This window comes from Callionymus lyra, chromosome 12 (assembly GCF_982586985.1).
Source record: "Callionymus lyra chromosome 12, fCalLyr1.hap1.1, whole genome shotgun sequence".
Classification (NCBI taxonomy): domain Eukaryota; kingdom Metazoa; phylum Chordata; class Actinopteri; order Syngnathiformes; family Callionymidae; genus Callionymus; species Callionymus lyra.
Genome location: NC_141829.1, coordinates 12,328,377 through 12,354,785, shown reverse-complemented (window position 1 = coordinate 12,354,785; position 26,409 = coordinate 12,328,377). Strand labels below are relative to the sequence as shown.

At 39.3% G+C, this 26,409-nt stretch overlaps 2 protein-coding genes across 5 annotated transcripts in view; both read right to left on the bottom strand.

Annotated features, from left to right (window-relative positions):
• The window catches only part of itgb5 (integrin, beta 5), a 39,809-nt gene extending 20,257 nt beyond the window's left edge, over nt 1-19,552 (bottom strand). The window contains exons 1-11 of the mRNA XM_087803540.1: nt 19,028-19,552; nt 17,972-18,057; nt 17,686-17,893; nt 17,372-17,621; nt 14,849-15,017; nt 13,338-13,499; nt 12,190-12,285; nt 12,020-12,109; nt 10,332-10,466; nt 3,645-3,819; nt 2,374-2,628 (exon numbers count right to left, since the gene is read on the bottom strand). Coding sequence (XP_087659666.1) covers nt 2,374-2,628; nt 3,645-3,819; nt 10,332-10,466; nt 12,020-12,109; nt 12,190-12,285; nt 13,338-13,499; nt 14,849-15,017; nt 17,372-17,621; nt 17,686-17,893; nt 17,972-18,057; nt 19,028-19,106 — 1,705 coding nt within the window. The 5' untranslated portion in view covers nt 19,107-19,552. The remainder of the gene's footprint in view (nt 1-2,373; nt 2,629-3,644; nt 3,820-10,331; nt 10,467-12,019; nt 12,110-12,189; nt 12,286-13,337; nt 13,500-14,848; nt 15,018-17,371; nt 17,622-17,685; nt 17,894-17,971; nt 18,058-19,027) is intronic.
• A 520-nt stretch (nt 19,553-20,072) lies between these two features.
• rbm44 (RNA binding motif protein 44) lies at nt 20,073-25,722 on the bottom strand. Of its 4 annotated transcripts, none has more exons than XM_087804048.1 (19): nt 25,654-25,722; nt 25,411-25,495; nt 25,298-25,331; nt 25,097-25,203; nt 24,771-24,845; nt 23,416-23,537; nt 23,235-23,350; nt 22,831-23,128; nt 22,651-22,709; nt 22,431-22,580; nt 22,182-22,353; nt 21,590-21,624; nt 21,468-21,528; nt 21,328-21,409; nt 21,171-21,263; nt 21,037-21,110; nt 20,861-20,964; nt 20,692-20,785; nt 20,073-20,634 (listed from the first exon to the last, which is right to left on the bottom strand). In XM_087804048.1, exons 1-19 carry the CDS (start codon nt 25,666-25,668, stop codon nt 20,374-20,376), a joined length of 2,037 nt encoding a protein of 678 aa, XP_087660174.1. In that variant the 5' UTR covers nt 25,669-25,722; the 3' UTR covers nt 20,073-20,373. The 4 variants fall into 4 exon arrangements, with proteins under 4 accessions (XP_087660174.1, XP_087660177.1, XP_087660175.1 ...); XM_087804051.1 differs by having other exon boundaries at nt 20,861-20,925; XM_087804049.1 differs by having other exon boundaries at nt 22,651-22,706.
• Nucleotides 25,723-26,409: the final 687 nt, after the last annotated feature.

Below are 26,409 nucleotides of genomic sequence, written 5' to 3'. Positions count from 1 at the left end.
TACTACAGTATCACAATATATTGCAATATACATCATTAACCCTGTATCTTGATAGGCATCATATCGTATCGCTAGTTTCTTGCCAATACACACCCCTAGTTCTAAACATGAAAATGAACAGACTAATTATGAACTAGAAACTCAACTATTTCTGCCGTTTGATCCCAAACACACTGAATAAAACCAAGAACACACGACCTAGACAACAGGTCTGGCCGTGCGAGACATCATCATTCTGTCCAGCAAGCTTATTTTTAGTGTTTACGACCTGCAGCTTTGTTTACCTCAGCAAGTTGAAATCAAATTTAAGTGCACGGTTTCATGTGTACAAGTCACGGCAGTGGGATTTAATAAAACCTCTCTCTCTCTACATGAAGGTTCTCCCAGACATGAAGTCAAGCAGAGTTTGAAGAGCCATATGGAGGACAATGTTCCTAACCGTGCGTGCTTCCTGCAGCAAGATCTTCGTAATGAACTGAGATTCAGAGGAAAGTTTGGACAGTTCAGTGGTTAAGACTCATTAAGGGTCTGGACCAGCGAGCGAGGAAGAAGGTGTAGTGGACTGTTAACATTTAATGACTGCTATTCTGCATTCACCCTCTCCTAACCACCCGGACTCAACCAGAGGCTCTTTCTGGGGAGAGACAAATAGAGGCGGACATTGTGTTTAGGGGGGATCAGCACCAAACCTTGGCCCCTCTTTCACAAAGCGCTCTCTGTGGCTTCACAGGAACAGTTGTTGGCTCGGGAACGAGCCAGTGGTCGAACCCTCCAGCCAGGAGGCCTCGACGAGTTCCCCGATGTTCTGGGAACGGCAGCAGCTCTTTGGACGCTGGGATCCAAAAAAACCTGCTTTCGCAACAGCCTCGGATGTCTCTGGTGCGGCCCAGCGGGAGGACATTTCTCAAGGCTGGCATCAGCAGCTAACATTAGTCGGGTCACGTGGCTGACAAGATGTGTTATTAACAACAGCGTCATGAGAAGAGGCATCTTGACCAGCAACACATTGGTCTTAACATGACTGACAGAATATCTTTAGGACTTCAACTCTTTTCTCACACACTCTTTCTTGTGTCGCAATCCTGATATATAATTATTAATATATATTATTACTGTATTTTCCACACCGGATTATTATGCGCACCTTCAATGAATGGCCTATTTTAGAAGTGTTTTCATAAATAGGTTGCACCGGATTATAAGGCGCATAGAATAAAATATATATTCAAACGTTTGACTGCAGTTGCGTTATGCATCCACTAGATAAAGCTGTGCTAAAGGGAATGTCAAGAAAACAGTCAGATAAAGTCAAACTTTATTAAGCGTTCTGACAACTCCGTTCACTCCCATGGTAACGATGTTGCTTCAAGCAGCAGCACCTAAGACTGGTGTTGTGAGCAGACAAATGTTGAGCGAGCAGCAATGAAGTTGAGCATGTGTATGACGGCTAGAACGCGCGTGTATGACATGTTGAACGCGTGTGTATGACATGTTGAACGCGTGTGTATGACATGTTGAACGCGTGTGTATGACATGTTGAACGCGCGTGAATGACATGTTGAACGCGCGTGTATGACAGCTTGAACGCGCAGCAGAGCGGTTTTGAGTGTACAACAACCAAGACACACTCGCTCAAACCGGTGGCAGTAATATCACGCCATAGACGTCCGTCATGATGTGACGTGCGTCGTAAATCCCGCCCCGTGATGACGCAATCCCGCCCACGGCGTGTCAGCTCAGTCGGCGCAGAGTCATGAAAGTGTTTGTAAACAAGTCACCCACCGGGTAATGTTTATATATAATATGCTCCGGATTATAAGGCGTTTTTTGAGAAAATGAAAGGCTTTTAAGTTCGCCTTATATTGACTGTTTGTTTGTTTTTAACCAGAATATTTGTAGGTAGTCGGCAGATATACTTTTACACCGCTCATTGATGAACATCCTTCTATTGTACGTGTTTAAAAAAAAAAAGAAAAAAAAGAGAGATCGAAGTGCAGTCGGAGAAATGCTTAAAAACAACAACACAATGTTTTAAAGTTCCAAAATTTAAAAAATGTAAAATTCAACTATTCAATATTCCAATGCCACTGATATACTTCCATAGTCAGCACCACCATATTCAACATCACAACACAGTCACAGCTGTGCTCCCCGAGCTTCTCTCAACAAACTCTGCTGGTGACGGCTCCATAAAAACACAAGCCGATCACAACAGAAGTCAGAGAACGGTCAACCACACACCGACACACCCACGAGAAGTCCTCGACAATGAATCATCGTAACGACCGAGACGTTCGGTTCAACCCTCGACACGAGGTGAACGTTCAGCTCCAGAAAAACCTGTTTATGAATGCGGCGAACAAACTCTCTCACCTGAGCACAGGATGCCTTTATGTCGGGCGCAGGAGAAGTCGTCGCACTCGCAGAAGGCGCCGTAGATCTTCCCGAACTCCGACTCGTAGCAGAGGCACTGGTTGCAGCTGCACTCGCCTCGCCCGCTGCACACCTGCTTGCCCTCGGCCTCCCGGCAGGCGCTCAGGTAAACGCTCCTGGCTTCGCCTTCCTGACACTCGCAACGGGCGCCCAGGTAGCCCGCCTCACACTGGCACGTCCCGCAGTGATAAGTACCTGTTTTTGGGGGGAAATTACACATTAAATGGATGAACTAAATGTGCCACAAACATATTCAAGGTAATGGCTACAATTTAGAATCTCCATGGCTATGATTTGATCGACGACTTCCGGCAGTTCGTCTATAATCAAAAGAAAGGAAGTGGCTAATTAAAAGGGTAGAACTGTTTCTACAGCAGTCTGGCCAAAATGCAAGGTTGTGGATGTTAACCAGTCAGAAACATGAACAACTGAATCTCAAACATGTAATCTGGAGAACGCACGTGTTCCCTTCATCTGGTCATTCATAGTTGGATTGCGTTTTAGAAAACTATACATTAGTGAACCCACATGTGGTTAAGGGGCGTTAGAAAATATCGATACAGCGACTTTCACAATAATTTATTATTTTAAACAGCAACTGTATCGACTTGTTTTTTCATAATTTATTTTTTTACCATAACTTTTAAATCATTTACAGTTTAATAACATGATAAAGCAATACATTTTTTTTTTTAATACAATTAGGATGGAGATATTCACAGCGTTTGTTCATTTTTGTCCTCCGGCCACTAGATGGCAGCGGTCACTACGTCCTCCTCAGCCAAAAGTAACAATGAAATACTGCGAGATCGTGACTATGACTGAGGACGAGAGGATACATTCGCCTCAAGCAGCTTTTAATGCTGGTGTTTGGATATATTTTGGTTTCAAAACAAATGGAAGCAGTTACGACCAGATGGTCTGTAAATTCTGCAACACCAGAGTCAAATACTCGACAATACTTCAAATATATTCTTGTTACTACAGCATAAAAATGTATCGCAATACATTGTATCGTTGTCCTTTTATCGTAATATGCATCATATTTCAGATTCTTGCCAATACACTCCACTAATGCCGTTTAGTTTAAGATCTACAAGCAATCAAATACATATTTCAACCAGACAGTCATGCAATTATTGTCATAAAAGTCGTATCTCGTGATCTCTACAGTCACGCCAGGCTTCATGTTTATACAAACGTCCACCCACCGATGGAGCTGCAGAGGCTGCTGTTGCGTTGAGCTCTTCGGCTGCAGTCGCAGTCGCACTGGTAATCCACGAAGACCTCCAGTGTGTCTTTGAACCCGACCGGCTTGATGAAGAAGCTCTGGTCGGCGCCGCGGGGAGGGCAGCTCCTCGCCTCCACACTCACGTTGAAAGAAACCTGAAGTATGAAAAGATGTTAAATATCAGCTGATTGGTCGAATGCCACTTACAAAACTATACTTTCTATATAAACGTATAGACTATCTTTTTATTTAAAACAGAAGATAACGTATATATCTGACATATATTCAACACCAGTGACAGTTTAATAAATAGATCTAACTTCTGAGGCATATAAACACTAAAATGAATAAGCAATTGATGAACTTTGACCCACTACACATTATAAAGTATTCAGTTGCCAATTTGTAAGTCATTTTTCAGTTGGTACAGTAGGACTGAGCAGCCTGTTTTTTGAGTATCTTATGAAACCAAACGTGAAAGTATACTCCTCAACTATTCTTATAACTAAAATAAAATCACTTACCGACTCATTTACTTGTCATTTCTGAGTCGATAAGTATGCCAACACCCTTTTTGTCACACTCCCTCTACGTGAACTCATCACTGCAGATGTTTGCATGACACACACGTACACACACGTACACACACACACACACACACACACACACACACACACATTTAAGCTCGCTAATGCCGTCATGTTTCTAAAGAGTGACAGATAAATGCAGAATCAACACAACATGGCAGCAGTCAGTCGATGTGAACCCTTCCTGACCCGCGCCATATAATGTTTACACTGGAGGATCTAACAGCCAGCAGCTTTTGTGGCTTTTGCTCCTTAGAAAGTGGGACAAAAAACACTAAACTCACACCCATTTCATCACTGAAAGGAAGGAAGTCCTGACAAGTAAAGACGCCCAACCCTAGATCAGCTGCTCTCTCCCCAAAATATTGACTCACTTTGCAGAGATTACCCATGGTGCAGTTGGTCAACTTGGATTCTGTAAATAGAAGCACCAACTTTTCTCCTTTCAAAGAAAGTTTTAACCAAAAGAAACTAAAAAAAAAAAGAGTGTCAGTGGCTTTAAAGTCAATGAAAGAGTTTTAAGAGCTCGTAGTTCCAACAGATGCCAATAAAAGAAAAGCTAAGATCGTAAACAACGCGACAACAATTTGGTGGTGGCGTTTGTGTTTCCATTTAAATTCTTTTCATTCCCGCGTAAGCATGAAAATATAAGTTTTTTCTTCTTTTTTTACCTTTTGAAAACTGACATGACCGTCATGGTACACAAATCAAAAAACATAAAAATACCACAAACTACTGTGGCAGCCTGTAAAACTTTTTTTTTTTTACCTAGAACTGGATCATTTTGCTTATTTATATATTTTTTTATTGTATTTTTCGGACCCATGTCGCTGTTTATGCATTCTTTAACAATGCAATGTTTGAAAGCCGTTAACCCACAGAAAATTGTGGCAAAATTACACTTCTTTTCTGTCCTAGTAAATTCAATGTTTACTTAGATCTTCAGTCATTTTATGGATTCTTTTTATTACTTGTCCCACTTCACACACAGTTATATACAGTCAGTGTTTAAAGACTTCCTAATTGCAACTCACTTGACGCAGTCAAAGAACTCAAGACTGGAATGACGGCCACTAATTCTGTAGCAGGAACGACATCAGTCCCACATCCTTCCAAACTAACAAGTTTTACACAATGAAATTTACTGTAAATAGGAGTCGCGAGGCAAAGCCATGTGAAAATCATGCCCAAATAATCAACTTATCTGCCATCATGGAAGAGTCCGTTATATTCTCCACTCATGTGGTTCTGCCTTCTAGCTCGACTCTCTGAGTGGATGAATAACCACCACGACTTACAGAGGATACAAGGCGTCTTTTCAGGAAACATCGAGTTTGTGACCTTAATGGACATACGAGTTACAACATGTTTGAACAAAGGTCTGAGTTTGTATTTGGGAAGAAATTCTACATGAACTTGTTAACACATTGAAGAGACAACTAATGTGATTATTGTGATCTATTGTATCATCATTATGTGTTTGTACAAAACTCTTAATTAATTGAATCTAAAAAAAATATTAACGTTAGAAAATGTGCTTAAAACGCGTTGTTTTTCTGGAGATGAAATCGGGTTTACTATACCCACACCCACTCTTCTGTGATTGGCCAAGCATCGAGGTTAATCACTGAAGGTCATCGATCCTGGAAGTCCCCACTTCCAAGGGATTGTTGTACAAACAAAGCGGGGCGTGATTATAGCCGCCAGGAGGAGGAGTGAAGCCATTATTACATCATAATGGACTCCGCTCTTGTAACCTCTCGTTCGCCGAGATTTTAGACAGGGGAGAACTATATAATCAAAACATGGTCATGATGAGGGACTTACGGAGTCTTGGAGAGGAAGACTTCAAAATTTAAAACATGAGAGTCGGTAGAGTTGGAGTTTGAGATTGGTTTCCCTTGAATATTATTGTTTAACTACGTTCATTTTTTATTATTTTTAATGAAATAGTTGAATTTAGTTTCCACTCGCATTATTTTAGATCCAGTCCAAAACAGGAATCTAATTTCATCTACTTCAATCAATTTCTAACCTATCCTAGAAGTAGAACCCTAAACATTTGAAGTCAAAATATAGAAGAAAAAAAAAGTTAAAAACAAAAAACATGGCAACTTTTGTGCGAAGTTTCAATGACTATCATCTTTGAAACTGTGTTAATGCTGGAAAATCCCATTTTGAGACGTAATTAAATTAGGAGATTATTGAGGACAAAGAGGATCTTTGAGTGAAACGTCAGCCACATTCATCTGCAGGAGTCTTTTCATTCTCTCCTGTTACACTGAAAACAAATTGGGATGAACTACAAACAATCTTGGTGGAGCTTCTGCTTGTGCCAGAGTTTCTTTGTGCGTCTCTCACAGTTTCACAAACTCCCCCCCCCCTGAACCCCACCTTTGTGTAAGGTCATTGGCATGCAGCGGCTCACACGGTGCTGTGGACCAGGCCATGTTCTGAGTAAAGATGGCAGAGCTTTACATTCCTGCTTCTACCCTCTTTTCACGGCTGCGAAGAAAAGACATGAGCCCTGGGTTCTTTGAGAGCGACTTCCTTTCAGCGCCTCTCGTCCCCCGAAACACTTCCCCACCCATCATCTAAGATAATTCATCGTTTTATACGCAGCGTTAGCTCGGTGGTTTTAAAACGTTAGCATCAATGATCCATCAGGTAACATTCAAACATGTTTGATCCTACAAGTTGTTACCAAGAGTGAAAGTGATCATTTAAATTCTTCTGACTGCCCTTCTGTTGCCTGGCAACCTAACTTACTGGATAAACCTTTTATTGTTGTTGTTGTTGACAAGCTCGTCTGATGAACACTCCAGACAACAAATTAGCATATGGCTATAAAAAACACTGTTCAACACTTTACTACTAAAGTAGAATCTCTGACCAAATACTGACCATTTCCTTTCCTTCACTTTCAATTTAATTTAATTCATTTTCAACTTTAAACTCAAAAATACAGACGCAACAACCCTCTCAGTAAAGGTAACCTTAACAGCTTCCCTAATACTTTGCCGCCCAGCCAACCAAACACAGCTGTAAATCACTTTTGAAAGCACCATGGTAGTAAAAAATACGTAAAAAATAAAACTGAGTATTGTAGCAATCAAGTAAGATGGGTGCAGACATCAGTTCCTCCCACTAAGTTCTGTGGTTGTAGTTTATCTGCTCCTCAATGAAAATCAACCAAAAGAGTGAATCAAGACAAGCAAGGACCTTCGGGTTCCTCGACTAAATCTTGTACAAAATACGAGTATACTAACTAAAACATTTTAATAACCTCTTCGTAAAATTGTGATAATGGAACAAGAACCCATTGAGCTCAGTGCTATCCAGAGTATTTCAAATGCCAAAAAAGTTTTGGATTCTATTTATAAAATGTAATGAGCATCAAGGCCAGGGGGCCAAATCCGGCCCGCCAAGTGATTTTATGTGGGCCTGCCAGACAGTTGCCTCCAATCAAAGTAGATACATGTTCATGTTTATTTGAAATCAAAGTAGATACATGTTCATGTTTATTTGAAATCAAAGTAGATACATGTTCATGTTTATTTGAAATCAAAGTAGATACATGTTCATGTTTATTTGAAATCAAAGTAGATACATGTTCATGTTTATTTGAAATCAAAGTAGATACATGTTCATGTTTATTTGAAATCAAAGTAGATACATGTTCATATTTATTTGAAATCAAAGTAGATACATGTTCATGTTTATTTGAAATCAAAGTAGATACATGTTCATATTTATTTGAAATCAAAGTAGATACACGTTCATGTTTATTTGAAATCAAAGTAGATACATGTTCATGTTTATTTGAAATCAAAGTAGATACATGTTCATGTTTATTTGAAATCAAAGTAGATACATGTTCATGTTTATTTGAAATCAAAGTAGATACATGTTCATGTTTATTTGAAATCAAAGTAGATACATGTTCATGTTTATTTGAAATCAAAGTAGATACATGTTCATGTTTATTTGGCGAGATTTCTAGCTAAAGTAAAAACCAAAAGAATTTGATCAAAGTGTTTTTATGAAAAATAACTAACACCAACACTATTATTTAGACATATTTAGCCTCTAAAGTATGAAAAGAAAATGTCGCAATCGGACTCATACTCCCTACTAAGGGCAGTTTTAATATACATTATGTTCGACTAGGACGTAGTGTTTTGTAGTTTCTTTAGTTGGACACTTCAGATTCAGGTGGAGGTCTGATGGGAAAGCCAGCTCAAGAACATGCTGCAGCAGGTCCACGTCGGACCTGGACCTGGATTTAGGATCTTTTTCATCAGCTTAAGGGCTTATCCGACACCTGATCGCAGTTCTGCAGGGGGTTCTACTGTGCAGCAACAGGTTTGAACAACGCTGAAGTGACGGGAGTCGTCAACTCATTTAAAGCCTTTGAACCGACGTCTCGGAGGTGAACGACACCCGACACGTCCCATCTGGGTAAACACTTTCTAAAGTACAACTCCGGCTCTCAGAGATACAAGATAGTTTGACAACACTGTGAGAAAGCTGATAACAAAAGAGCAACATGGACTGTGTGACCCAAGTGTAATGTCATCAGTTGGTTCTGGTAGTGAAGGACAAAGAGGGAGTCAAAACTATTATTTTATCACGGCTGTGTTTCTGATTATTTGACTTAATCACATTATTTATGTTATATGACAAGACTCTCAGATTTGACAGTTTGAATGCAATCCAATGGTCAAAATGTTTGGTACTATAATGACCTTGGGACATTGAAAGTTGATAAAAAAAAGTAAAAATAAAAGTTGATGAAATATATGGAGCAGGACAAGACAGAACATCAAGATTCTTCTCGAGAACAGCAGCAGTAGCGTTTGTTTACGGGACTTATAATCACCCAATTAGAAGAAAAACTTAGCAGCTTATCTGAGCTTCCCAAAAGCATCAGAGTCTGCTCCACGCAGAGAACATCGACCACATGACCAAAGCCAGAACTCAGGATTAATTGTCTGTAATGAGAACTTAAGTTGAGCCAAAAACCCGTCAGACCAGGGGCGTTGAATTTAACCCTTAACAGATGAGGAATGAGTTTACTGAGAGGGAGTGAGACGAGGCGAGGTTAGCATTGAGATGGAGCTTTTGTTGAGTTGTAAATTGATTTTATTTAAATGTTTCTTAGCTAAAAAGCCATTTTAAGAGTGTTTCTCTATAGTAGGGATGGAAAACTGAAATTACTACGGGGCCACATCATACACAGTCCCTGTTGTAAGGGGCCAACAAGCCAAGAGAGGAGCGAAGAGCTAAAATATGATGGAAAAACCACATACAAAAACATTAGCATACAACAGAAAACCGACCAATCTATGCCAATTAATATTATTATAACTCTTTCATAAAAGTCAATGAAAGAACATTATTTTTTTGAATCTAGACTCAATATTACTTATTGTTATATATATATTATATTAAATAACTTGTAGGGCAAGAAGTATTCACCAAAAGGAAAGAAAACAGTTCAAAACTAAAAACTTAAGTCATACAAACATAAATTATAAATACAAAATAAAAATGGAAGCCGTCACTGTCAGAGACATTTTCTACATCCAAGCATATCAGATCTATTCTGACAGGTCCAAGTCCCACAACAGACCAGGTTAAAATGATTAGAATGTTAATTCATATTAGATTTTTAAATCCTTTTTCTATATAAACCCATAATGAGACGATAGAGAAATCTCATAGTAATGGTGAATAAATGCCAGATATTAGAAATCATCTTAAGACACTCTAGATATCTCATTTGTTAAGCAATTCTACAGCCATGAAGTTACAATAAACGGTGTATATTTGTAGTAGTAAAAGGATGAATCCCTTGCATGAGGAAACCAGTGTCTTCAAGACTCTAAACAGACCACAGTGAGTCAATATATCACACTGGTATACCAAATAAAATGACTCGACGTGCTACATTTGGCACCAAGGGCCTTCAATTTGCAACCAAGTGTTAAGTTTTAAGGCACTCTTATCTATTTTCTAGACCCTGGGATTGTTGAAATATGTACTTCAACAAGTGTATGAATTCAAGATGAACTTACAGTGTCTCCTATTTTCAGGTCGGCACATTTCCTCAGGCCGGGCAGCGGCTGTCCGTCCTGGCAGGTGGCAGTGAAGGACAGACTGATGTCCTCAGGGTGGTCCCACACCGTCAGCTCCACTTTGGATCGGATGTTCTGAGCAGAACACAGAAGCATACATTGGTACGAGCGACAAAAAAAACAACAAAAGAAAACACACACACACAGGCTCGTGAGGTTGTGATGTAACCAAGAGGAACACTTCAAGTCAACAGACTAGAGGCCAGTGTTTCCATGTTGTTATCCTGGACGCTTGTGGTCACGCAGACGATACAAACAAAACATGCTAAATTCAGCCAGACCGGTCGTGCGTGTCTGAGGTCACTTGGATGTGATGTCACTCACAGCTAAACACTAGGGTTACAGAAATTCACATAAGCGACAATAACACAACTCGAAACCAACACGACTACGCGATGATATTCTCCCTAAAAGACGAAATTGCACTTATTTCTTTCCACAAAAGCCTGGGAAAAAAAACGCCTCCAGAGGAAAACATTTCGGGAAATGGTGACTAATGTCTGGAGAGTTGGCAAAATGTTTTTAACCAGCTCATAACAGAGGGTGTTTTTTTTATTTATTTGAACAAGCTAAATTAAATTGGGGAAGCAGTTGATACTGAGATATAAATATTTATCGCAAAATATCTTAGTCAGTCAACGAATTATTTCTTATTCAAATATTTGTTTTGTCAAAAGGCCTCTACGACTTTATAAAGTAAATAAAAAATATATATATTTTCTTTCAAAATCTTAAATAGAAACTGGCAAAAGAGTTCAAGTTTCAATAGAAATGTCTTAATTAATTCTGCTTAAATATTTATATCCACTTTTGAAATTTGTATATATGACACAAAGAGCATTAAAGAGTGAAATTTGTGAATAAATGTCAAATTACCAGCACTTTTTTTTTAGAATGATTTCAAGAAATTTCAATGTTTGCATCCATTAGACAGCTGTTAGCATTGTTAGCTTAGCTAGCCTGCAATCTTGTTAGCACATAAACAAAGACGCATTTGTCAGTGATATGATTTATAAGAATTTCCATCACTCTCAGATGTTTGCATTCTTCAGTCAGTGGCATCATATCAGGCCGACTGGCCTACCAAGTCATTTAATATGGTCTGCGAGTTGTAAAATGTGCGTTAATACAGATGATTATTTATTTAATTTTGTTGGTTATTTATTTTTATTTATTTTCTTGAATGTCTTAATTCTACCGTATTCCTGTTTTGCATTGTGGGTCAGAGGACCACAATTTCATTTATGCTGTATGTCTCGATACATGCATATTTGACAATAAAATAACTTCAACTAGAACGTTCATGTTGATATATTGACCTACTGTATGACTCTGCTAAGGCTAGTGTTTAAGGTGAGGCAAGAAACAGATTGTCTATATCGATAATTATAAAAAAAACAACTTGCCAAAACAAAAACAACATTTTATTTAGCCTCTAAAACAATGGTAAACATTAGAAATTAGTTTGGCAGTTTTCTACGTTTAAAGTAGTACAACATGGACCAGTGTTGACTAACGTGCCATTAACGCCAAGGAAAACACTTCAAACACTACAAAGTCATCCTCTCTGCTTCATCTTCTTCAACAAAAGTGAAACACAAACACACAACTGAAGACATTCGACTCACATTATAAGCTGCTACAATTAGCTGAATGACGTTCTTGGAGTCCTGGTCCAGGATCTCCACCGTTGTTCCCGGGATGAGGGCGGTGAAGTTCTGAAACCATAGCGATAAAAAGATGGATTAAGAAAAGAGAATCCGTGTGATTTTAAAGATGAGCGAGGGTAATAAGTTACCTTATAAATAACATACAGACGCTTCGTCACCGCAAAGATGAGATAAATGTTGTTTTCTGCCAGTTTTTCCCCGAGAAGAGCCAGAGAGGGATAGTCCTGGAGACACACGGGGGGAAGGAAGGTGAATCAAACATGCAAACTTCATAGACGATTGTTAGCCGTGCGGTTTCACCGCGAGGCCTCCAGGTGTGGAACTGTTTGGAGTTCGTTTCCTCGGCAATTACAAACAAAGCCCGTTGCTATTAGCGAGCATGTGTTTCCAGTCAAGTCCTGGTCCACAGAGGAGAATCTGAGGAATGCTAGCAATGCCACAGGATCTCAACCAAAAATTCTCCATGTGAGAAATGTAGGCCATGGAGAGATGCCAGAGGAGAGCAAGGAACCTTAAGAAGGGTCACAACACTCGTGTGGATCGTGTGGCAGACATGATGAACCACTAACTCAAAGCTATTGTCATCTTTGTATAATGTTAAGGTCATCGATGCATGCGGTTTTCATTTTGGACTTTATATTGAATTAAGTTCTGGTGGGTCAAAAATCTTAGCGGTAAGGTTACATCATCAGGAAAACATGATTTGAATCACACTTTTCTGCTTCACTTCGAGACGAATAGAGCCGCCGAGTGACAGAGCTTCTTACGGTTCTAAAGCACACATGTTAGGAAGGAAGAAATAGCCAAAAACACTGGTCATAAAAATGAAATTAGAGGGTCTTAAACATTCATTACTAACCGGCCGAAGAGTCTCGAGAAATGTCTCTCGCTCCCTTATTATCCAGACGACAAGTTTTTGTTTCAATGAAGCCGTTTCCTCTTGGCACTGGTATTGATATACTATTCTTAAACCTTACATAAAGGATATTTCCGGTCTGTGTAGCATGTTAGCATTTTAGCTTAAGCTAAAAACAAGCCTAAAATATAGACTTTAAATCTTTTTTTCAGAACAATTCCTCATGTCGAGGCTTCAGAACAAGATGGACGTCATTGGTTGCTACAATACTGCATTTAAATACAAATCTATGTTGATATATTTAAAATTATTTGTTGGCTGGGCGGCAAAGTACTATGTAGCGTTAAACAAGGAACCACTGTATCGACATCAACTACACGTTTGAGGACCCGGGGTCTCCACGGGGCGAGCGGTTCCTACCATCGTGGTGGAGGCGCTGTACTCGTTCTTGTCGTCCAGGTGACACTTCCCGTCGTGAGGATGGACGACGCCTCCCAGCCTGCCGTCCAGAGCCAGGTGAGGCACGTCGTCCGTGGCGAACACCAGCAGGTGATACGCCTCCTTCCTCCAGCCGATCTCTTTCTGTCGAGGAGATCAACACATTCTTACAATCTACACATTTAAAGGTTTCTTTTTTTTTTCAAAGTGTGGATGATGAAATGACCCATTGATCTCAATTTAAGTGGAAAATGAAAAAAGATTAATTTGTGAATTTCTAATATTGTAGTGTTTTGAATAGAGCTAGATTAGATTAGATAGACTTTGTCGCACACGGTTCAGGACCAGAGGAGAGAAATCTTTTCAGGCTGTTGCTCCTAAGCTTTGGAACGATCTTCATCTCTCTTTGCGCTTGATGGAGTCTCGTTTCTATTTGTTCAGGCTTTTCCTTGATTTTCTGGAACTCCTGTGTTGTTCTCAGTATTATCTTGATCTTTAAAGTATATACTTTATTGAATATTGTTTTGATTGTTAAAGCGCTTTGTGACCCTGGTCTGGAAAAGCGCTATATAAATAAATATTACTTACTTACTTAATCCCTCTGAAGATCTAAGGAAATTTGGTTTCCAGTTTACAGCAGACGATAGTTTAATAACAACAAGTACATATAAAAGAACAAAGTGCAAATAAAAGAACAAAGTTCAAATGATGACAAAGTTCAAATATAAAAAACATAGATCACAGGAAAAAACACAAAGAAAAGGATTCAAAGACTAACATAGAATTACTTTATCGATCCATTGTGAAACTCACTTTGGGAAATTAGGGAACTGAATTTTTTTTTAAGTTTATTGATGACTTCCAAAAAAAAAAGAAAAGGAAAACTGACATCAAAGTAAAGTAATACGTTTGGAGGACTTGGTAAGAGATAAAATAGGATGGACTGAGATTCAACAATAGAAAAATCATATTTCCTATAAAAGACAGTTTGTTCATTTTTATTTTTATTTTTTGCCCACAACAGAGTGTGGGCCAAAAGTCATTTTCAGTCATTTTCTCAGAATTTTCTAATTTAACTCATTTCAGTCCCTTGTGTAGATTGTAGTGGATTGAAGTCCTGATATAAACTGTGTTGTAGTGGATCTACAGTGACATTAAACAAGAAGTATGAGGTAAAACCTCCTCAAACGGTTACAACAAGTAGCATTAATCTATCTCGACGCGTTTGTAAATGACAGGCTGGACCTTAAGAGTTCTCTTCCTGCAGAAGAAGAAGTCAGTTGGCTTCAGGGACCAGCGGTTTGACTTTGACTCCCTCGTCCTCATGTTTAACCAGCTGCACCAGACTGCACTTCCTGTCGTCCGCAGACTCTGGTGCTTCTAATTAACAAAGGAAATGGGCCACTGTGTGTCACGGGGGATCCCGGGCGAGCTCGCCGTCCTCGTCCCGCCACAACTGTGAAGCTGTGACAAACAAACAAAAGTTGACGTACCTGACACACAGCCGCCTGCAGGATGGCGTCGAAGCCGCCCTCCGGAGCGTCGCGGTTGCGGGAGACGATCTGCTTCTGCACCTCCTGGTTGAAGCTGTTCACCTTGTCCGTCAGCGGCAGGACGTGGCGGAAACCGAAGGTGGGGATGCAGTTTGGGAACAGTTTGTAGCTGCCATTAAAAAAAAAAAACGTTAAAGTTATAAGAGAAAGAAAAAGTTCTGGCGATTGTCTTAAGACACGGCGGCCATCTTTGAATCCTCCTTGACCCATGAGATTGTGAGGATATACAAGAATTTAATCATAGTAAATCCAATTTAATCTCAATAATCATGAAGGAATTCAAACTTCTAACAGCATTAACTATATAAACACAACGTGAAACAAGTTTGTTTACGTCCAGAGAGCTCAATAACTGCCAAATCATTTATAAAGTTGCATCTACAAGCGAAGGACAATGATTCTCTATAAACAATAAACTCAATATTAAGCGTAAAAAGGTTTTCGACAAAATTGCAAAAGAGCCTTTATAGAGCCCGAAAAAATGCACTTTAAGGATTTAATTGTACATTAAAACATTTATAGAAATCATGTTGGAAAATATTTATAATTAAAAAATGCTAAGTAAAAACAAGAGTACAGCCATTTTAAAATGAATAACTACTTAATGTAAAGAAAATGTAAAAAATAATACTTCCAAAATCAAATTTAAAAAAAGGAAATAATGTATACAAATGCAAAATATTTCACTGGTTGAAATGTATTTTTTGTTGAATATTTTGGACACGACAACTGACACCAGGAAGTGTAAAGAGAAATAAGATTAATCTTGATTTTCTGGAACTCCTGTTGTGTTATCAGTTTTATCTTGCCCTTTAAAGTATATACTTTATTGAATATTGTTTTGATTGTTTAAGCGCTTTGTCACCCTGGTCTAGAAAAGCACTTTATAAATAAAAATTACTTACTTACTTACTATAAAAAATGAATAAACTATCGTTGTAATATTCACTCTCAAATGCTTCTGCTTATAAACACTGTTGACATTAACGTCGTCCTGATATCTAGGGCATCCAAATGCACACAGGAACAGCGGTGAACTGACATCAGGGTCAACACCATGTCATCTATCCTGTCAACGTTTCTCTGCTGCCATTGACTCGCACGCAGACTCGCCAGCTAACCTAGATGGGAAGTGATGCGCGAGGGCGGTCAGCGAGTAGCTGCACCTCCAGGGCAAACAGAGCACAGCTTTTAACCCTCCATCCATTCTGCTCTCTTTCAGTTTCCCCCCCTCGCTCCCCGTCAAACAGACCGAGGTTGACGCATGAATACAAACAATCTCTAAATGACGGAGGAAAGAATCAGATGACGATGATGTTCACGTGTTGCTGAGCAAACAAATCATTTTGAAAAACACTAGATGAGCTTCTTCTAACTAAAGGCTGTTTGAAATGTGTTTTTTTAGCCATAAATTGATTGATTGTAATACATTTATATCCTTTTTCCCCTAACAGTTACAGTTATTATTACTATTATAAAAAAAATATTCATTATACTTGCATTTTTCCTCAGATTATTAACATTACATGAATGAAATAATCTATAAAATTAAAACTTTTTAACATATTGTCTCCATGCATTTTCCCCGACTGAGGCTATAACATTAATAAACCTAAATATTGTGATCTTTTTGTTCACGACTCTGTATCAATAATCGACTCCCCATTTTTTAAAATGAACAATTAACATATACATAATCCCAGCTACATCTAGTCTTTTCATTTGTTTATCCAACAAATCCCGCTGAACCTTTCCTTTCTTCTCTTGTGAAATACAAATATACATCCTTGGTCGCCGTCATCATCTACATTGTGAGTCGACGCGAAAAAGTTCCTACAATAAAGTTATTTTTTAAACGTCATTTACTGCCTGCAGTTGATACAGAACTCGCTGACCCGCTCTAGTAGAAGAACTCACATTTCTCCGATCCTTAAAATTCTTCACTGGCTTCCAGTTTCTTTCAGGATCAATTTTAAAATTCTGGTTCTTACTTTCAGATCTATTCATGGTCAGGCTCCTCCTTACATCAATGATCTGAGCCAGCTTTACACCCCAGCTCGGGCTCTGAGGTCTGTGGATCAGAATCTACTTCCAGGCTTTTACTCTTAAGCTTTGGAATGATCTTCCTCTCTTTTTGCGCTTGATGGATCTACTGACTCCTTCAAGAAACATCTTAAAACTTTCTTATTTGTTCAGGCTTTACCCTGAATTTCTGGGACTCCTCTGTTGTTCTCGTTTAAGCACTTTGTGACCCTGGTCTAGAAAAGCGCTCTATAAATATAAATTACTTACTTACTTATCCTACAGTAACACAATGTTTTGTTGCCTTGTTCTTGCCAATACCCCGCTTTAGTATTGGCAAATATCACAGTAATTATATATATATATATTTTTACTTCTGTACTCTTGTGTCCATGAATAGAAGAAATGTGTTGTAGCACAGTAGTCCCTGGAGCTACTCACCCATTGCATGGGTTCTCCTGGTACTTGGGGGCCGTGTAGGAGAACGGGGACATGTTTTTGTCCACGAAGGTTCCGAAGCCCAGTCTAAAGTTGCTGGTCAGCTTCCCCATCTCCTGAGCCAGCTTCGTGCCAAGATTACGGATGGTATCCAAATCGTCTTTCATGGAAAGAGAGAGGTCCATCAAGTAGTAGACATCCACGGGGTAGTCCTCCACCTGCCGCACCTGCAGCCCGAACCACGTCTGGTCTCCTGGACGGGACCGCGAGGAAACCCGTTAGAAAAAAAAAACGACAACTGATGGGTGATAAGTTACCTGGTCTCAGGCTGAGGGAGATCCTCTGGGGCATGATCTGAACCACGTTCCCTTGGGTCGACCCGGATCCTTTGGAGCTCAGGGGGTAGTTGGTCAGGACCGAGAGCGAGCTGGTCGGGTTTTCGATGAAGCGTTCCTCGCAGCCTCTCTTGTGAAGGTTCTGACTGAAGTCGCACCGCGACGTCAGAGTCCGTCTTTTCCCGAAATCCTGCGAAACAAAACAAAACAAAAAACAACGGACTTGTGAGACGAGGAGGGTCAGTGAGGGTCCGGAGATACGTCCTACCTCTTGTGCACACCAGGCACAGCTGGGGTGGATGAGGAGGCACTCCTCGCAGGAGGTCGCGCTCCCGCTCATGCAAACGTTAAGACCTGGAGAGTCGGGGAAGAATCATCAAGTACCAGACTGACCCGGTGTCGAGGTGAAGATTGTGCACATCAACGTCAACACACAAAAGTGTTGCACAATTTATTTCCTTTTTTTCCTAACAGACAGATTTTACTATTTTTAAAATACATTTCACTCGCATTTTTCCTCAGATTATTAACATTACAAGAATGAAATAATATAGAAAAGTAAAACTTTTGAATGAACAGTTCTTTAATTTAACTTTAGAATTATACAATAAATATGATTAGACGAATGAAACATAATATAACCAACTAGGGTTTAAGAAAATATTGATTTTTTTTTACAATATCATATCGACCAGCAATGTATCTTTTTGTTTAAACAAATGTTCACTTGTGTTTGCTTGATTTATTTTAGTTAAAAGATAAATCTACATCCTTCCATTTGAACTCAGTTAAGCATGTAATGTCATTGTGTGATCGTACAATGAGTTTTCCCGCGATTAAATCATTTAAAATAAACTCAATATATAGTCGTTCATACAGTACAGTGTCGCAATAATATAATGCACCTTTGACACAGTATTTTATTGTAAAAACCCCAAATAAAATGAAGTTTAAACCTCGTTAATACTATATTGCTTCTAGTCCAAGGAATCATTTGAATATAGATTTAAATAATAATTAAAATTACAAACATTCAACCATTATAAACCAACGTGCAGAAATAATTTAAAAGAAAAAAATGGTTTAAGGGGAATTATTCTCCCTGTAATTTTAAATCCAAAATCCTTAGGGCGACTATAGACACGTGACTTTCAAGCATGGATGTCATATTTTGGGTTAAAATAATCTCCACTGAAAAGCTTCTACTTCTGCCTGGAAACAAGCCACGACTGGACCAGGTGAACCAGAACCAGAAGATGCTGCTGCTGACAGTCGAACCTCCATCCAGCCAGAGATGATGGTACTAAACGTGTTCTGGTCTCACCTGCAGCCGTCTGCACGAACACGTCCAGAACCGCGCAGCACACCGCGGCTCGCCACAGCCACGTCCCCGGACCGCACATGCTGTCAACTGGGTCGTGGTTTTGGATCAACGAGATTCCGTCTTCGTGGCTCCTTCTGATCCTCTTACGGCACCATCTGACCCACGGGCTCGAACGACGAAAAAAAAAACAAACAAGCGTCTACGATCCAAGTCCACGCATCGTGACGGTTCCGTGGAAAGTCACGGAGAGATTTTCATCGTTTTTTTTTGTTGTGTTTGGGTTTTTTTTACGCGGCGCTGCAGCGAGAGAAAGACCAGCAGCCTTCTGTGGATCCACGATCCTCGCCGAGTCTCCGAGGGTCGCTCACGTCCCCCATCACAAGAACCCCCTAGATCCCTCGCTCGTAGTCCGGGGTTGCTGGTCCACAAGGAGAACCGTATCCACAGGTTCGTACGCGAGAGAAGCAACGATGTCAACAGTTTTAACTTTTTTCTTCCCACACGAGAGCTCGGTTCGTCCGGCTCTGCTCAGCTGGAGTCCCCGCCTCTGTCCACCCGCGCCGGCCTTAACCCCTTCGCTGCGCGCCCGCCGGACAGCGACCTCTAGCGGCGGGAATAGTCAGGACTATGGTGATGTTGATCGAGTGTTTACTAATAAAAAGCTGTATTTTCTAATGGGATTTTTGTTTACGTTATCAAGTGTCCAATAATAAAAGCTGTTTTTCTAACGTGATTTTTGAAGAAATGCGCATTTTAATCTGACTTTTTAATACTTGCTAGCTTAGATAGTTGCTAACAGTGCAAATAAAAATGTCTCAAGATGTTAGTAGACTCTTGTATACTTTATTGAATATTGTTTTGATTGTTTAAGCGCTTTGTGACCCTGGTCTAGAAAAGCGCTATACAAATAAAAATGACTTACTTACAAGCACTTAAAATAGGTTCTTAACCCTCTCGTCACCATTTTTCCCCCCCATGTACACCCCAGATTCTCTGGGTCAAAACAAACCACACAGAGTACAATGAATGTATTTATGGACGCCAGTGAAGACTTTCTTCTCGACCAATAGTAGGGATAAATGACAAGTATAGAAAGTGAACAATAATATCATGACCCAAAGAAACATCTTTCTTTTATGTAAAAGATATACATAATAGTAACATAACAGGTTGTTTCTCATTATATACATGTAATAAAAACAACGTTTCTTCAAAATATGATGAAAACAAGCAACAGATCCTGCTTTAAACAATATCAATTTTCACTAGAAGGGAAAAACAGCTTCTATGCGTCTACACAAAGAGTAACAACAAAACGCATGATGAAGTGATGAAACAAACGAGTATTATGAGGGCGTCATATTCGCTGGCCTGCTGAGATGATCGGAGATCATCTGGCCGACGGTTTGGATGGGAAGACCGATCACACTGTGTTTGATGTGCAGCTCCCTCAGAGCATCAGTGAACCTCTGCCTCGACACACTGGGGTGCTGCTGCTTCAGCTCGCTCATGAGGACGTCCAGGCTCTCCTTGGTGCCCATACATGTCGGGACGAGGAGATTCTCGGAAGTCGTCGTCTTCACTATCATCATCATCGAGCCATGAGGCTGGACACGGACACGTGAACATCACCCCATCGTAGAACGTGACAACGTCAAACTTACCTTCACGTCATCGCAGACGGTTTCTGTCTGCTGCTCAAAGGCGTCTTGGGAAGAGTCAGAGGTGCGGTCACTGTGGACCACCACTGTGTTGACTCTGGGAGCAACAATCTTCAAACTTCTACACAAACACTAAAATGTTTTGATTTTTTGAGTCATCAGAAAGTTTCACCTGGAATTTTCGTAAGTAGAAATCTTCACATTCCGGGCACCATGTTCCTCAAACGTTACGTCACTCTGGCAAGGATTAAACGAGTAAACAGCGCCCTCTGCTGGCTGTAGCCATAACTGTTCAGGTTCGAACTAAAAATGACTTGAATCTACCAATAATCCAACTTTCTTTCTCACCTCAGTCACGTGGAGGGGAAGATTAGAGACACCGAGTTCACTTGAACTCTCTCCGAGCTCTTCGGTATCAGAGTCTACGATTCAAATACGAGATAAATGAAAGGAAAACATTGCTAGTTTTAACTTTTTATTACCCATATTCTTGTCGTTGCTTTGCTCATCTCCGCTCAAGGAAGAAAAGCCTTCCATAGCATCGAACCACTTCTCCATCATGTTGGTCTCCACGTCTGCAGAAAATTAACATTCTCATACACATCATCAAGTTGAGATGGTTGTCCACTTCGTAGGTACCGTTTTGACTCGTTTCTCGTGGAAGAGACGGATTAGAAATGGTTTCATTTTCTGGAGAAAGTTTCATTTCTGCCTCTTCATTCTGCGAGAGCAATAAAGTATTTATTTGTCTCGTGCGACTCGGGAGTCATCGAACTTACCGGGGAGCTTCTGTGGATTTGGTTTTCTTTGAAAGCTTCTTTTTCATTACTCTGCTGAGATCTGATCAAAACCACACATATTAAACCGCAGCTCTATAATCAACGTTTCATTGGCAACTCACATTAGCTGTGAGCTGAACAGTGGATCTCCAATCATCTAGACAGGAACAGAAGAAAAAAAATCCAAATGACTCCTTTTCCCAATTTCGTGATCTCATTCTGTGGACATTATTCTGCATTTTCTAAATATCTGAACATGAAAGAAAGAAACACAGTTTTTACTTTTTTTTTAAACTAAAAGCCAATATATGAACCTGAGTATGTCATAGATTTTCTACAGTTTCAAACAATTTAAGGGTCCTTTGGCAGCGCAGAACAAGATAAAAACATGTTATGTTTTTATCTTTTTCCAACCCTATTATCTGGAATATCATGTATATACTGTACTTGGGTAAATGAAGTGGAAATAAAACACCAGGATGATTTTAATCATTGTGCCGCTCTTCCAATGTTGCTTCAATCAAATGCATTTTTTAAACCATCCAGATCCAACTAACAGAACACGAGTTCATCAAGTCAAATTTGCGAGAGAGAATTGGTAATGCATTAAAAAAAAGTCTTATTGAAGATGTTTTAATACAGAACAGAGCAACAGAGATGAGGACAGAGTATGATCAAGGCAAGTGTAAAGTGTTCCAATAGTATCTCACTCACTTGGTAGGTGGGCAAAGGAGAGTAACTCGTTCCAGTGACCATCGTGGCATCGACGGACAAAGATCTCAAATCTTTTAGAGGAACTCCTGCCAAGATCTGCTCCCTCATCTTATGATAGTCAGATTCCAGTTTTTCTAGCACAGAGACCACATTTGTGGGCGTGGCCTGTGGCCTGAGATGTGGAAATAAAGCAGCAGGTCAAGCAAAAAGTCTATAAACGCCTCATTGTTATAAAACATCTAATCTGACCAGTATTGTTTGGAGGTCCCAGGTGCTAAAAACAAACTCTCCCCTTCACCCGACAAGTTGAAGAGTCTCCAGCAGTACTGCCTACACATGCTGTGCTGCAGAGCCAGAACACACAGCTCTGCATGTCGAGCACGCTCGTACAGCTCATCCCTGTATTTGTCAAGATCAACACGGCGTCTCAAAAATGAACATGAAGGAATAAATTAGAAGAAAAATATACCCGTTTGTTTTGTCTTCCTTGCGATGGCTTTTGAGTGCTGCTTTCATTGTGACAAACTGCTGTGGGAAACACTGGATAATTAGTTAAAATTGACACTAAAACTATCTTTTTTTTAAGTATGAACAGAAAATAAACACAGAATCAAAAAAAGATCAATAGTTTTGCTGCTTCTGAGATTACCTCAAGTACACAGTCCAGGTCAGACATGTGGACTTCTGTAATCACGTTCTTATCAGCAGCTGTGGGCGCCTCAGTCTGGGTGGACGACGAGATAAAGTCGGGGTGCTCGGTACCAGTCATGACATGACAGTTAGAAACTGTGGAGGTTCCACGTGTGAACATCTTCAATTCTTCTTCACTCCTGTGATCACAGACCCGTTTGGTCTGTTTTGGCTCCTCAAACTCAATGAGCCTCTCAATGCCGAGTTTCATGTCGTCAAAGCTGTGGTAATCGGGCTCCAAATGTGTCAAGTCAGACCTAAAAGAACACAAGCATGTTGTGTTCTTTTCGTTACATCAACCACGTGAATAATCCTGGAATTCAAGTCAAATAAAATAACATGAAACTGTGTTTTGGTTCAGACCTCAAGCCAGACTTAGCGTCCAGGTCTATACCCAGGGAAGGGTCTTCCAGGTGGTACAGATGATCGCAGACGTCGGTGCTCAGAACTTTGTGCGGCACCTCCTGGATCAATGTCATCTAAGAATGCATTTGTGATTACAGCGACGTTTTTAAACAGAGTTAATCTTTAAGATAAATCCTACCTGTTGTTTCTCATGGACTGGTTTCACTTCCACTAGTCGGTTGTGAGCAATTTGAAAAGTGTTACCAGTTGCAGCTGCCACTTTGGACCTCATACTACCATTGACTGGTAGACTCATACCTTCTGTAACAAGGAAGTAATATCTTCATCATGTTATATTGAAATATCTACATTTAACCAGATAAAGAAATCAACACTCAAGCATCCATTAGGGTTCAACATATGTGCAGCTGCACTGACGATCCCCCATTGAGGTCAATGAATAAGATCTCAAACTTACAACAGTGGGTCCAGTTTAAGCCAATGTGGTTTTGTTTATTCTAAAGATTATCCCTGTTTTCCAAGCTAGATATTGTAAGAATTATGATGCAGAAATATTTGTATTTTTGGTGTTTGAGTGCAGATGATGCGAGGCCAAAAATCAAGGATACAGGATCACTTGACTTGTTGTTACTGAGTAACTCGTAACAGTATCTATGGTAATTCAAGTGCTGTAACAGATTTCTTTGTCACAAAACAGTAACATCTGCTTAAAGCATTTCTGTGATTGAAGCAGACGCCTCTCTCTTTACTTCAAGTGACCGATGCTCCTCCCATGAGGCAACACTAATAGACTCAGGGACTCATTCATTCCTTGTTAGATTGTATAATTTGGAGCAGAAGTGGAGTGAAAAGATGATTCAATTCTATGTTAATCTTTGTATCATTTTTCTTTGATCCATGTTCTTTATCTTAAGTTTTAGATTGTGTCATCTTGCACTTTCTTTTCATTTCTTTGAACGTTGTTCTTGTTTTATGAATCTGTCATCTGTGTTGCTGTGTACTGGAAAAATGTTTTCCTGAAGGAGACCTACAGAAGGATCAATAAAGTTAATCCGTCTATCCATCTATCCGTCTATCCATCTATCCGTCTATCCGTCTATCCGTCTGTCAATTTGGAAGAACACAGGAGTGTAAGCGAAGTCGCGGCATTAAAACCCAAATCCGACAAATGATAATTAAACGCCGATTGCATTAATATTCATATATGTGGATGAATAGATACAACTTTATACGTTGATGAGGTCGATGGAAGAAACACATTGTCTGCAAACTTTCTCTGCAGCTTTGTAACAGATTAATGATGCATTCAATGACGTCAGGATTGCCATTGTGTGATGAAGAGTTTATGATCATCGCGAAAAATTATATAACTTGGCTGTAATTACTTTAATGAACCGTTTAACACAAGTGTTCAGTTATCAAAATTTACACAGACGAAAAGCTATCTTCGATAAGGCCGAAATGCCCTTTTTTGGTCAAGAAAACGTATTAAATTTAAAGTTGCCCAACTGGTATTGACAAACCAGAACTTACTTTTGACAATAACATAAGGACCAGTCAGTTCAAGTGCAGGATGTCTTTGCAGAAACAGCTGAAAACCTCCTTCTTCTGAAAAAGACATGAAAAACGTAATATTAGATAATTCATCTTATTTTCTAAAGGATTTTTTTTAAAAATGAACGTAAACATTGAGGCCTGATTTACAAATTCTATTTTCCTTCTCCGTCATCTGTGAAACTTCCTGGAAAAAAATAGGGTCAAAGCAAAAATCCTACAAGTCAGAATAGTTTCTGTCTCCATCTTCTTCACAAGATCGTATAGAAAACTTAAATAAATCAGAATAGAGTCGTCACACCCACCGAGGATGATCTCTCGGTCCTGCGGAGACAGATGAAGATACCAGGCCAGCAGCTTCTGGTCGTCTTTCTCCAGGAACGGATATGAAGCCACCAAGTCAAAAACTGACCTGAAACAAGCAGAGTAAATGAAATGTGTAAGAATTACGTCACAAAATGAACATTAATATGAGTTATTCAAACATGTCAACGTGATGTAAACACCTGTAGAGAAAGAACTTTCTGCACTCTGCTGTATCTGAGGAAGAATATAAACAGAAATTAAGTTTACACTGAAATACTTGTTAACAATACAGTCAAGAGGTAAAAACTCTTACCTAAATAAGTCCTGGTAGAATAGTTCTGAAGAGGCTCACGAGCGTCCAGCATGTAAGAAGTTTGAGGCACTTTGGGAAGAAACAACTGAAGATAATATGTTAGCAAACAAATAAAGCCACGTGGTTGACATTTTAAATACAGTTTTAGCTGCAATATTTTAATAAACCTGGTACAGATACAGACATATGACAACGAGCAAACAAACAGACTCAAATGTAAATGATGTAATAAATTAATATTACCCGATATCCCGCCATGTTACAGTTCGAGTGTCTCTGACGTCAACAAACCGTGAACTGGCACGAGATGCTAATGCTAATTAGCTGGAGGTGCTACTGTGCGCACCTGCTGGTGACGCTTATTACTGACGTCATTCAAATTGACATTGGATTCTATTTTAATGACATTATTGACGGATCATTGTGAACTAAATTATTAAACCATCGGTTAAAATAAAAAATAAAAAATTGAACGAAAATTAATTTAATTTAATTTAAATATATATCTTTTTAATAATTAATTTTAATGTTTAATAATTTCCTTATGTCTTTCACGTCTCCAGCATAATAAACAGGGATTAAAAAAAATGCAGGTACATAAAAAAAAAATAGAATGTCACGAAAAAGTTACATTAATATTAATATTTTCGATCTATCATTTCAGAATGTAAAAAAACATATATTATAAAGATTCATGACACATTGAGTGAAACATTTCAAACATTTATTTCTTGAAATGTTGATGATTGTGGCTTATAGAAAATGAAAACCCAAAATGCAGTGTCTCAGAAAATGACATAATAGTATTATATAATAGCAATGAAAAAAAAAGGATATTTTAAACAGAAGTGATGCAGTAATTCATGCAAAAGAAGGACCAACCAAGTACTGAGTGCATGGGAATATTCGAACATACTTTTCAGAAGCCTGACATTTCTAGAAAGTGTTTGAAATCTTTCACTCTATGTGTAATGAATCTATATAATATTTGAACTTTTT

What these genes read in the sequence shown, in the direction of transcription:
- rbm44 (XM_087804048.1), bottom strand. An exon ending in CTGTTCAGCTCACAGCTAAT is followed by an intron (nt 21,529 to 21,589) that starts GTGAGTTGCCAA and finishes GGTTTTGATCAG; the next exon opens with ATCTCAGCAGAGTAATGAAA. An exon ending in CCGTCTGCGATGACGTGAAG is followed by an intron (nt 20,635 to 20,691) that starts GTAAGTTTGACG and finishes GTCCGTGTCCAG; the next exon opens with CCTCATGGCTCGATGATGAT.